General features: G+C 37.1%; 1 protein-coding gene across 4 annotated transcripts in view; it reads right to left on the bottom strand.

Moving 5' to 3' along the window:
* Nucleotides 1-2,754: 2,754 nt before the first annotated feature.
* Nucleotides 2,755-13,354, bottom strand: part of slit2 (slit homolog 2 (Drosophila)) — a 90,305-nt gene continuing 79,705 nt past the window's right edge. For 3 of the 4 annotated variants that reach the window (XM_073864336.1, XM_055205446.2, XM_055205447.2), the window contains 7 exons: nucleotides 11,276-11,413; nucleotides 10,813-11,053; nucleotides 10,595-10,725; nucleotides 7,710-7,864; nucleotides 7,181-7,469; nucleotides 6,869-7,077; nucleotides 2,755-4,314 (listed from right to left, as the gene is read on the bottom strand). In XM_073864336.1, coding sequence (XP_073720437.1) covers nucleotides 4,067-4,314; nucleotides 6,869-7,077; nucleotides 7,181-7,469; nucleotides 7,710-7,864; nucleotides 10,595-10,725; nucleotides 10,813-11,053; nucleotides 11,276-11,413 — 1,411 coding nt within the window. In that variant the 3' untranslated portion in view covers nucleotides 2,755-4,066. Of the gene's footprint in view, nucleotides 4,315-6,308; nucleotides 6,350-6,868; nucleotides 7,078-7,180; nucleotides 7,470-7,709; nucleotides 7,865-10,594; nucleotides 10,726-10,812; nucleotides 11,054-11,275; nucleotides 11,414-13,354 lie in introns of all 4 variants that reach the window. The other variant, XM_073864337.1, reaches the window with a different exon arrangement.

Below are 13,354 nucleotides of genomic sequence, written 5' to 3'. Positions count from 1 at the left end.
GAATTGCTACCAACGGCTTAGTCCGCAGCTCACCCCTTGTTTTCGAAAAATATAATATGGTAGTTTATGGTAGCTGCCACAGGACAAACACCTCATTGTCTGAGACAACGTAGTGACAAAACGAGCTCAGTTTCTCAGTTTAGGGCTACTGTAAAAACATGACAGCGACTTCCATGTAAAGGTACATTCACATTAAAGGCGACTTTGTCACTATGTGTCGCTCGTCTCTTTCAAAAGAGGGGAGTACCATCCACTTCAGTAACTGACGAGAGATGGATGACGTAACCTTCACTGCTTCGTTCTCATTAGTAGTCGCTCCCGAAAGTCACTCATACTTTGCATAAAGTTAAACATTTCTCAACTTTGTTGCGCGACTGGACACGCCCCCATCCAGTCGCCAACGGTCACTGTCGCTCGTGTTGCCGGAAGTCACCAAGCTTCCATTGAAATCAATGAGATTGTGTCGCTCTGCTACCTCTAGTCGCTGCTAGTCTAAATGCAGCTTAAAGAGTAACTAAACCCCTGGTCAGAGCCTGACTCCACCCACTGGCCATATTTGAAAAATGCAAGAAAAGTGGGCAGATCCCAACGGAGATAGAGGGGACGAACTAAGCTCGTACCAAGTGTGTGGTGAGATCGTAACAAGGGCGTGGTGAGCTTGAATCTGTTTACGTCACAAGGTATTTCTGGACCCAACATCCAATAGGAAAATTCAACTGCAGTAGCCACCGTTCAACCTGAAGAGGGCAGCACTCAGACGTTTTTACACCATATATTGTAGTATTGGAACACTTTATATCCAAATGTCAAAAAACTTACCAAAATCAATGAACAGCACTAATAAAGCCCCATTCTTGCAGATCATTAACTAAAAAAAGTTGTTTACGGTTTAGTTACTCTTTAACTAAGTGTGTGTAGATAAAAATGGCTCATGCTAAGGTCAAAAAACAATACAGTTTATTATGTAAGGTCTTTATACACTATTGATCCTATAGTTATGTATATTATATTGCATTTTTGTCCTGAGATCCTTAAAAGTCCCACTTTGCACCTTTAAAACAACATGAGGCTGAGTACATGATGACGAGTTATTTTCATTTTGGGGTGAACTATCCCTTTAAAATTCGGGTGACTGGCTAAAATAATAATCCAAGCACCCATAAGTTGCAATAAAATGTCATGCATTGAATGAGAGTCCTGAAATAATCTCTTGATTATTATATTGCTTTGAAATTTACTAAAACAAAATCGATGCACCTAAATTAATACTGTACATGAGCTGAAACAATTCCCAGATAGCACAGGTACGTCTGCAAGATGTCTGGTAAAGATCTGGAGATCTGGAATACATCTGGTGTGTAAAAACGTCTTATAAAAGTCTTAGAAAGAGCTGCTTTACATACATTCTAAATCAAAAACGTCTTGCAGATGTCTTCAATATGTCTTATATGACATCTTTTAGGAAACGTCTCAGAGACGTATTGCAGATGAGCAAACAATCTAAATAATACGTCTTGCAGATGTAAACGCAGACATCAAATAGACGTCTTCGAGATGTTTGTGTGCTATCGGGGTTGCTGTAGAGGTGCAATATAAACCTGCTTGTATCTGAAAACGTCATTCCTGCAGTGTTGTACTCTCTGTGTGAATATTATTATCCATTATGATTAAACAGCCTCAGGTGTGGATTTAGGTGTATAATGTTTTAATAGTGGTTTTGATCATAATTAAAGTCTTATTAGAATTACAGGTCTGGGAGAATTACAGTGTACACATTCCTCTCTTTATAGCTGTTGTTTAAGATGTTGGTTATTTATAAATACACGATTTGAAACAGTGTTTTGCTTTTCAACAAATGACCAGTAATGTCATTTTTCTAATTTTGTTTACATTATAGTTGTTTGTATATTACTGCAAACTAAAGCTAAATGTGTTGTACATTGTAATTGACACATTTTCAGCTAAAGCTTCAAGATAAGATTAAAGATATTGCGGTGGATTTTCTTTTTCCGGGTGGATCATCAAGACTATTGGTCCTCCTAGGTGTCAATCAGGAGTGTTGCTCAATTGCATTTTTTTAAAAAGTGAAGAAGGCGGTTATTTTCTAAAATTTGAGAAAATCCTCCGCTACACCTTTAAGATTTTAAAAATACCGTATTCTTATATTTGCATGTATTTATTAAAGGGATAGTTCACTTAAAAATGAACATTCTGTCATCATTTACTCATCCTCATGTTGTTCTAAACCTGTAGGACTTTTTTTCTTTTTTCCGATGAACACAAAAGAAGATATTTTGAGAAATGATGGTAAACACACAGCAGTAAGTGACCATAGACTTCCATAGTAGGAATAGAAAAATATGATGGAATTGAATGGGTACCGTCAACTGTGTGCTTACCATCATTTATCAAAATATTTTCTTAGTCATTTATCACAATACTTCCAAAATATTTTTTTCCTACTATGGAAGTCAATGGTCACTTACTGCTGTGTGTTTACCATCATTTCTCAAAATATCTTTTTTGTGTTCTTCAGAAAAAAGAAATTCATACAGGTTAAAAACATGAGGATGAGTAAATGATGACAAAATTTTCATTTTAAAGTGAACTTTCCCTTTAAGTGTGTAAGTGAGATCATGAGGCATTTTCTCCACATCATAAAGCCTATATGGATAAAAAATGATCAAGTAATATATGTATACTATTAAATGTCCTGATCATTATTTGTGTGCGGTTAAAGCAGAAGAAAGCAGCTTGTTTAGGGAGGGGAGATCTTTATTCATTGATCAGTAAAACAGTTTGCTCAATGAATGAGCAATGTCCTCTACAATAAACATAAGCATCGTCATCCAAAGTCTACAATACCAATTTAGCAGCAACATGTTAACATTGGGGAAACAGAGTGGTAACAAAGTAGTATCATTTAGAAAAGTCACAGTTTTCTTTCTATTCGTATATCATTAAAAAGGATTCGCAAGGAGAACATTTTAAAAAGAGGTTTATTGACAGCTATGGAGGAGGCTACTGTTATTTTGACCTATGGTGTGTGTGCTCTATTCAGAATACATGGGGAAAATTTTAACTATACATTTAAACTCTAATATAAAGCACGTCTGTGTCACCATACAAATTTTTAGGAGATTGGACAAAAATATACAAGGTTTTCACTTCACATTTGAAGATTTATAACACCACAGAGTTATTATTTCTTTTTTTCCTTTTTCTTTTTTATGGTAAATACAACAGTCCCATTGGTCAAACCAACCAAATAAAGGAGACACAACGTTAGTTAACCTACTCAGTAAACTATGAGTGATTTAAATCGGTAAGAGGACGAATATAAATTAATATATATTAAGAAATTCCAACTGTAACTCCAGGAAAAACAAACAAGGGCTATACTGAGTATAAGTAATGTAACAGTATTTTTGATACAATAAATACACATTGTTTATAAATCGAGTCAGAAGTGTGTGTTTGTGTGTGTTTATGTGTGTATGTGCATGCTTGAAGAGCATTATTTGTGAACACCTAGTGTTTAAGGTGTGTAACTGTGTTAATAAATGAAGAGGAGCAGCTATGATAGCGTGTGCTTGAGTGGTATGCTGTAAGTAGGAGGGGACACCGGTGCTCTCAGCCAATCCCCTTGCAGTCTCCATGGTGATTCTTTATCTCACCTTATTGAAGTCCAGGTGAAATGAGTTAGCCACAGTCCAAAAAAAAAAAAAAAATCACGTAAAAGATCGACACACATACACACACGACATGTGTTAAGAGGATGTGTATGCTTTCCGTGCTCGTCTGAGGTGGTTTTGAAAAAAAAAGTAAAAAAAACATCACAGTTCCTAAAATGATGGCAAATAAAAAACCCTCTAAGATCTATTTTTTGTCTTTTTTTCTCCGCTTCATAATAAAAAATAGGTTTGTTCTTTATCTTACAGTAATCCATTATCTCCTTTGAAGGAAAAACATTAGTCCAACACTGACAAATAAAGGTAAAACAAAACAGGGGGACTTCAAACAAGAAGGACGAGGGGTGTGAGGATATATTTCTTCCCATTCGTTTTTAGGAAGAAGGACATTTTGTGCAGCCACATTTGACAACCTTTTCCACTTCCTGTACAAAAGAGGATCCGTCTGTGCATTGGAAGGTGTATTTCCTGCGCTTGCTGCGGAGGGGGGCGCAGCAGGACGTCCCGTCACCGCAGCTGCCCCGACACTCTAAGCGGGAGACCTTCTCTGTGCTTTGGCACGCTGCATATCCCTGCTGCGTCTGATAGTGATCTCGGACCCGTTCCCCCCGACACGCCATCTCTATAGCAAGATCCAAAATAAAATCATTGAGTATAGCTGTATAGCACTACATCACATGTATAGTAGAGAGAGAGAGAGTATTTACATTTAGTATATCAGTAATGATCTTGCTATTATATAAACATTCAAAGGTAACCCCTAAGAAGACACAAGTAGAAAAGAAAAGATGCTTGCTGGGCTGTTTTAGTGGTTAAACACCAAAAAATTCCTGGTTGCAAGTCAAAAGTTGCTGTATCTTATAGGGGTGGTTTCCCGGACAGTGCTTATCCCAGACTAAAAATGCATGTTTGAGCTGCCTTCATTTAAAAACACCTTGCACTGACATATTTTAAAGCAACTTTTTTTTAAAATATTCTCATTTTTCAGCTCCCCTAGAGTTAAACATTTGATTTTTACCGTTTTGGAATCCATTCAGCTGATCTCCGGTTCTGGCGGTAACACTTTTAGCATAGCTTAGCATAATCCATTGAATCTGATTAGACCATTAGCATCGCTCTTAAAAATAACCAAAGAGTTTCAATATTTTTCCTATTTAAAATTGACTCCTCTGTGGTTGCATCGTGTACTAAGACGGATGGAAAATTAAAATTTGTGATTTTCTAGGCTGATATGGCTAGGAACTATACTCTCATTCTGGCGTAATAATCAAGGACTTTGCTGATGTAACATGGCTGCAGGAGGCCATTGATATTACGCAGCAGCCGAAAATAGTCCCCTTAGTAACTTTCAATAGCAGTATTTTCGGGCACTGCGTAATATCACTACGCCTGCTTGCAGCCATGGTACGACAGCAAAGAGAGTATGAATATTACGCCAGAATGAAAGTATAGTTCCTAGCAATATCTGCCTAGAAAAATACACGTCTTAGTACACGATGTAACTACAAAAGAGTCAAGTTTTAAATAAAAAAAATATCGAAATTTTTGGGTTATTTTTGTAGCACGATGCTAATGGTCTAATCAGATTCAATGGATTATGCTAAGCTATGCTAAAAGTGTTACCGCCAGACCCGGAGATCAGCTGAATGGATTCCAAAACGGTAAAAATCAAATATTTAACTTTAGGGGAGCTGGAAAATGGCATACTTAAAAAAAGTTAAGTGTCCCTTTAATATATATTAGTGCTGTTATTTTGTCTCAAGATGCACACCTATTATGTTTAATGTGCTTAAATGTCCTAATATAACTAAAGCCTAGTCATGGATTAATCTAAACCCTGTTTGGGAACCCTGCCCCTTAAAGGAATAGTCAATTTTCTTAAAAAAAAATCCAGATAATTTACTCACCACCATGTCCAAAATGTTGATGTCTTTCTTTGTTCAGTTGAGAAGAAATTATGTTTTTTAAGGAAAACATTACAGGATTTTTCTCATTTTAATGGACTTTAGTAGACACCAACAATTAATACTTAACTAAACACTTAACAGTTTTTTTCAACTGAGTTTCAAAGGACTATAAACAATTCCAAACGAGGCATAAGGGTCTTATCTAGCAAAACGATTGTCATTTTTGACAAGAAAAATAACAAATTTACACTTTACACGAAAAATGTGGTTTAAAAGAGCATATTTGTTATTTTTCTTGTCAAAAATGACAATCGTTTCGCTAGATAAGACCCTTATGCCTCGTTTGGGATCGTTTATAGTCCTTTGAAACTGCGTTGAAAAAACTGTTAAGTGTTGAGTTAAGTATTAATTGTTGGTGTCCACCAAAGTCCATCAAAATGAGAAAAACCCTGCAATGTTCTCCTCAAAAATCATAACCTCCCCTCGACTAAACAAAGAAAGACATCAACATTTTGGATGACATGGTGGTGATTAAATATCTGGATTTTTCTTTTAAGAAAATTGAATATTCCTTTAAAGTTAAAATAAGTCTTGTAAATCAAGTTGATTACACTTAAAAATTTAAGGCAACCAGGAATTTTTTACTGTAAAGTAGGGTAGAAATTTAAGATGACCCATCCCAAAACACAGACACACATGCACCCCTCACCTGGCGGACCTGAGTGGGGTCCATACCACTTTCAGTAGCAGCTTGAAGGTTTGGGGAAGGTTCAAAATAAGTGTTAGTATAATAACAATAATAAAAACGCAAGATTAGTTACAGAAAAGGTTAGCATTTCATATCAACAATAAGGCACGCCAACTTAATGTAAGCATTTACAGACAGTTAGGGCCACAGCTGGGGAAGCTACTTTGAAACTGTAACCTGTTACAGGATTTAAAATTGTACGTTACTGTACATAATAAATATTTAACTACACTGAAACTGTTTGGCTTCGGGTAAAAACAGCTAAACGTTATATCATTCTGTAAATTCATCCATAAATCATGTTTTGGAACATATCTATTTAAATAAAACATAAGAATAACCTGGTAGATCTCTTAGTAATAAATAGTAGATAAAGTGGAAGTACTTAGTAGCATCTGTACGTACAGTAGGTAGTTAGTTACTCCCCAACACTGACTGGTGCACATGCAAGCACAAGTCTATTAGACAGATTTAATAAATAAAAGTCATATAGTGGGTAAAATTCCCATAGCTTGTCATACCTCTGTCACAGTTTTGTCCCGTATATCCGCTGTTGCACTCGCAGTAGGCCTTCCCCAGGCCGGAGATGCGACAGCGCCCGTGTTTACACGCTATGAACTGACAAGGACTCGACTGCTCCTCTTCATCGCACAACACACCAACAAAGCCCGGATGACAGCGGCAGCTGTACGAGTATGAGTTTATGGGCAGACAGGAGCCGTGAATACATCTAAAAAAAAAGGACAAAGTTTGTGAAAACACAAAGTATAGAGTGCCCGAGCAGTCGATGGCAAAGTTTAGGGGTAGGCATAGTAAATATCAGGCATACTTACTTGTTCCCATCACACGGGTTGTTAATCTGCTGGTCACACAGCTGACCGGTCCACCCCGCCTCGCACTCACAACTGAAGGACGAGTGTCCGGTCGTGTGGCACTGGCCATGGACGCACACACTCTGCTGACACGGCTGGCAGCCTGGCACCACCCCCTCCTGCAGTAAGAACTGGGTGAGGTCCTGCAGCTGGTCATTAATGTAGAGATTTCGGATACAGCCGTGGAAACTGGATCCGTTCCTGCCTGGACCTTGACGCAATGAGGCCAATCCAGACTGCTGTGGAATTCCTGATAGGGGAGGAAAGATTAAATCATAAGTTGATAAACATGACATGATATAAAATTGTTCAAGTCTGGTTTGTGTCTCTGATATTTGCTGTGTGTGAGAAAGCCAGATGTTTAGTTATTAGACGTTTCACGTTTTAAAATGTAAAACCATTGCCAGTTTAATGTTCGGATAACCTAATCCTATCTTCATTTATGAAGTGTGTAATGCTGGGTGGAGTATGCTGTGTATGCTTTACATACCACCGAGATAAAGCGGAGCCGGGCTGGGAACTGCACTGGGATTGTTAGCAGTAGTGATGGATTTGGGGCTGCCTCCATCAATAGACAGAGACAGAGACTGATCCTTTGCTACTAGCTCTACTACATGAAAACTGCCATCATTTATCGTCTCCACACTGTAGAAAGAGAGAGAGAGAGAGAGAGAGAGAGAGAGAGAGAGAGAGAGAGAGAGAGAGAGAGAGAGAGAGAGAGAGAGAGAGAAAGAGTTAGTAAGGGTAATACACCTGCAGACAGTGTTTTTCTTGAGCTATTGGACTGTCAGAAACAAGGAAGGACTGAATTGATGAGGCTTCAGAGGAAAAAGGTACAATTTTCACAGTTTAAGTTTAAAAATGAATAAATAAAACTTTTTGGGATTATGCTTATACAATCAGGATTGAATTTCCTCAAACCATTCATACTAAATGTGTCCCCTGAAGTTTTAGAAACCTGCATCAACAATGTTCAATTAACAGACATCTATTATTCATAAGTCATTTTCTGCCGCATAAAAATAAAAACCTGTAAAAATTCAGCGACATGACCTTAATATATTTAATATTAAATGAATAAGGTCATGTCCAAGATTGAAATTAAACTAAAAATGAATGGTTGAAATCAAACTTGATGATGCATAATATCTCATAGTTAGGTTAGGTTATAAGACATTAGCTTGGATTACAGGCAGGGTGCATATGGTTCAATGGCTTAAATGTACTGTAGGCTGCATACAGGTAGACATAGTGTATTCATATGTGGACATCAGATTTTTGTTGTTTGTTCCATAATAAAAAAATACTTAATTCTGTGTAACTGGAACCTGTTGTACACACCAATGTGGACAATAACACTGCTTCATGTTCAAAGAAAAATATTTGGTTATTATATTTATTGGTTCTTCTTAATCCCAGATAGCTGGAAGAAATCTAAAATGCAAGCCAAACCAAAGCTCGGGTCTTAGGAGGTAAAACGCACTCGATCAATCAGAAATTATAGTCAAAATTACTTGTTTTATAAAGCAGGTGTGTGTTTATAAAGTACTTTAGTAACACTTTACTTGAAGGGTTGTTCGTAGGACTGACATGACACATTTATAATCCTGACATGTGCCATGAACAGGAAGGAGATTTTATGTAAGGGATAATGTAGAGGCAGCCGGTAGTTATCGGGAAATAAGCCCCGACAGTGTGATCAGGACCAGACGCGAAGCGGAGGGTCTTGTATCACACTGAAGGGGCTTATTTACCTGATAACTACCGACTGCCTCTACATTATCCTGCTTATTACACGGCTACTTGCCACATAAGAAAAAAACTGGACATGAATATGAATTTGAAACATTTTATTGGTTTATTTGTTTTAAATTAACATTTTTATCCTTCCGCGAAACTTTGCACAGATGCATAAAATGATCGTAATACCTTATTAAGATCCTCTGCTTCATACTTGTCTGTCTCCATTTTTTCTCTTTTAGCCAGTCTTTGAGAAGTTTTAATGCCCATTCTGTATTTTTTTGTGTGTTGGCTTCGTAGCCGTCATGCTCTATTTTGTCAAGTTCAGTCTCAGTAAGCTTTCTGTGTCTTGTCGCTGTTCGTTCTTCTATCCACTGTTTAAATGTTTTGTTTTTTCCGTACATGTTAAAATTAATGTCAAAATTTTCCATTCTTAATTGTGGTTGTCCAGTGTTTGTCACAAGATGGCGCCAAACAGTAATCTTTATTGGCACGGAGCGATTTTACTCGTAAAAGTAGTACCGGCTATGCGTTATTACTTTGGAGCGGTTATTATTTGAAAAGAACGAACCTGCAAATGTCTCAACTGACCAATCAGAATCAAGTATTACAGAGAGCCGTGTAATAAGCAGATTAAATTATCTGTCATTAAGTGTCATTCGTTTAGTTGTGTCATTTTTAATGCAAGGATGAAACTGTTTGAGATGTCTTTGTTGGGACAACTTGACATTAATCAATACATCATAACTTGTCACGACAACTTGACATTACCAACACAACATAACTGACCACTTTTTACAAGCGATATGAATTGAATTTGTCATTAAAATGTCATTAAGTGTTAATACTCTGTCATATAGTTTTGTAGCAGCATCATGAATATTCTTCAGTTCATAATGTTTTTTATTTAAGTTTCCTCTATATGTGTTTAACAAAGAAAATAAATCAATTAATAATAATAATAATAATTAAAATTGATAAAATTATATTTTATTGTATTTGGAGACCAAATCACCTAAAATTTAAAGAAAACAGTACAATAATGGGTTAAGCAATACAGCGTTGGGTCCATATCACTGCAAAGTTAATTACATTAAATTAAATTGATTAAATGTTTTGTTCGTTTTTTCTTCTATGTCAGAACATTTCAGAACCCTCTCAGAACAAGTTTTCAGAACAAGTTTTGTTAGTTGTCAGTTTTTTATGTATTGTGCACATACATTAAGTTAAGTATTATATTTGACGTGTCTGTTGCATTTTGTTAAGGTATTTAAAATTATATGACATAATATATTAACACTTAATGAAATTAAAATGACAGTAACTCATAAAGCTAGGTAGTTTTTTTAGTTTGATAATTATTTTGCTACAGTATGTCATGTTTACGACAGATTTATGACAAGTTATGATTTATTGTTTTTTGTCAAGTTGTCGTCATAAAGAAATTTCAAACAAAGTCATATTTGCATTAAAAATGACATAATTGAACAAATGACACTTAATGGCAGGTGTCATAAATGTGCATAAAATCTTCTTCATGTTCATGACACGTGTCAAGTCATGATTATGAAGGTGCCATGTCGCTCTTATGAACACCCCTTCAAGTAAAGTGTTACCAGTACTTTTTCTGTGTACCTGTAGATGGCAGATGGGGGATATGATCCAGAGTCATAACTGACTCTCAGTCTGCCTCTGTAAAGCTCAACAGCAATGTGTTCATTATCTCCTTTATACAGCAAAACACCGTTGTCCTCATCTGTGGCAATCTATAACACACGCAGACAACACGAATGATGATGAATTTAAACTTCATTTTTTAGTAGAATAACACCCACACTGCATATAACGTGTACCTGTAGTGATATATTGGCGTGTTCTGAGATGAGGTTGGATGGGATCTGCAGGAAAGATTCTCTATTGATGAAGTTGACGCTGACCAGCCTCTCACAGTGCACGCCTTCGTAACCATGGAGACACTGACACTCCGGATCCGTGTCCTTGACAACACACTGTGCACCGTTGGCACAGTCGTAGTGGTCGCAGGGACTAGTTCTGGGTAGTACCATTGGTGGAGTGAAGTCGCAAAACAACCCGCTGTACATAAACACAACATGACACATTTTAGATCTCTTTGTGAATGAGATGTAGTGTAAATGTGTACACTACCATAAATACACTTTTAAAAAGTACACCTTTGTACCTAAAGGGGGCATATTAGTACGTCAAATGTACAAACTGGTACCTTGGTACATATTATGACCTTTTTTAAAGGTTACTGTCCCAGTACCTTTATTCTAACAGTGTATTCGTGCTCACCTGTACCCTTCTGGACACACACAGGTGTAGCCATTTACAGCATCAATACATTGAGCTCCGTTTTTACACTTATTATCTCCACAATCATCGAAATCCACCTCGCAGTGCTCTCCGGTGTAACCTGGAGTACATTCGCACCTGTACAAATACAAACACATCAGCACAACATTAAAACCCACACCTTTAACTACTTGACCCACATGCCATTGCTTATTTTCATGAAATTAGGCTGTCATGAAGAAGCCATATGTTAAACACATTTTCAGTATCTTAAAGGAAAACACCAGTTTTTCAATAATTTATTATGTTCTTACCTTAACTTTACGAGTTAATACGTCTCTATATTTTTTCAATGCGTGCACTTAATCTTTGTTCAGCATGTCGGGAATGTGTTAGCATTTAGCCTAGCCCCATCCATTCCCCAGGATCCAAACAGGGATGGATTTAGAAGCCACCAAACACTATCATGTTTTCCCGATTTAAAGACTGTTACGTGATGAGTTACACGAGTAAGTATGGTGGCACAAAAAAAGAGCACTTAGTTTGCAACACTTTGACCTCGGGTGCAGGAATAATGACATAAGTTTGAGTGAGAGGGGGAGTAGTCAGGAGTGATGATGTTACTGCGCCCCAAGGTCGAAGTTTTGCAAACTAAGTGCTCTTCCACCATACAATATAGTTTTCATTTTATCCGATTAAAAAAATCGCCACGTTTTATTTTGTACCACCATACTTACTCATGTAACTACTCATGTATCAGTCTTCAAATAAGGAAAACATGGAAGTGTTTGGTGGCTTCTAAATTCATCTCTGTTTGGATCCTAAGGAATGAATGGGGCTAGGCCAAACGCCAACACATTCACAAGGCGCTGTACAAAGATAAAGTGCACGTATTGAATAAAGATAGGGATATATTAATCTCTCTAAGCTGAGGTAAAATATATAGTAAAATATTGAAAAACGGTGGTGTTTTCCTTTAAGATTCATTCAGGGAGAGTAAAAGGTGAAGAAATTAACCTCTGTTAGAAATATAAATGAAAGAAATTTTAACTCTTCATTTAAAACAATCACCTTTTTAATAGAGTTTGTTTACCCTATAAACATTTAGATTTAACACAATTAAAAATACATTATATTTATTACTATAGTACTATTATAGTCAAATTTAAATCCACTTCATACAGTACTGTACGCGTTTTTTAAGTGTTTTAACTTTAAACATGCACACTTCACAGGTGCTATATACTGTATGTTGATGTGGTTGCGATCTGTATTTTCTTATATAATTAACCATAACAGTGAAATCCTTTCTGTGTTCTCTCAAGCTAGACTTCTCTTATTATATAAGAATATCAAGGTTTCCTATGCTCCGATACGTTAAACCATTAAAATTATTTTCCGTGACCGTACACGCACCCCAAAAGCCCTCAGCGCTACATAAACACATTCATCATCCCATCATATCGCATCATATCATCTTTAAAACACCCTCTCTCCAGCCCGTTTTTATAGTAAGCCCAACAGGAGACCTGTAATGAAATATCAGAAGCCAAACCCCGCGCAGAACCTCCGAGACTACAGCTGCATTCCACACAACTCTAGTGTTGTGTTAACATCTGCACTGTTGGGCATAAAAACACACCAGATGAACTCATGTGGCCCGCTGCTCGCTTACGCAGATCAACGGAAAAGCGAACACACGCACACATCTGAACATGGGCGATTGTTTTGGCGTGAGTGAAATAGAAGATGATTGGATGGAGAGAGCTGGACGTCTGGTGGAGAGCAAGCAATGAAATCGTATCCGAAAAGGATTTGGATCCAACAGGTTTGAGTGACTGCAGAAATTGCCTATGTGCTGTTTTTACAGGGAAGTATTTAAATGTGTCTTTTGAAGACATGTTCGTATACGAGTAGAAATGTCTGCACTTTACCGATGTACTGAAAACATCTGCTCTGTGGCACTTATTTCTTGACTTCTGCCGCTCTTCGACCCTGGAGTCATAGCACCATGATCATCGCAATCGGCGTAAAGTCTGGCCCATTTCACGGCTTATCTAGCAAGCAGCAAGCCAATTA

The sequence above is a fragment of the Misgurnus anguillicaudatus genome, chromosome 3, assembly GCF_027580225.2.
Source record: "Misgurnus anguillicaudatus chromosome 3, ASM2758022v2, whole genome shotgun sequence".
In the NCBI taxonomy this organism is placed as follows: domain Eukaryota; kingdom Metazoa; phylum Chordata; class Actinopteri; order Cypriniformes; family Cobitidae; genus Misgurnus; species Misgurnus anguillicaudatus.
This window is presented reverse-complemented; position numbering and strand designations above follow the sequence as displayed.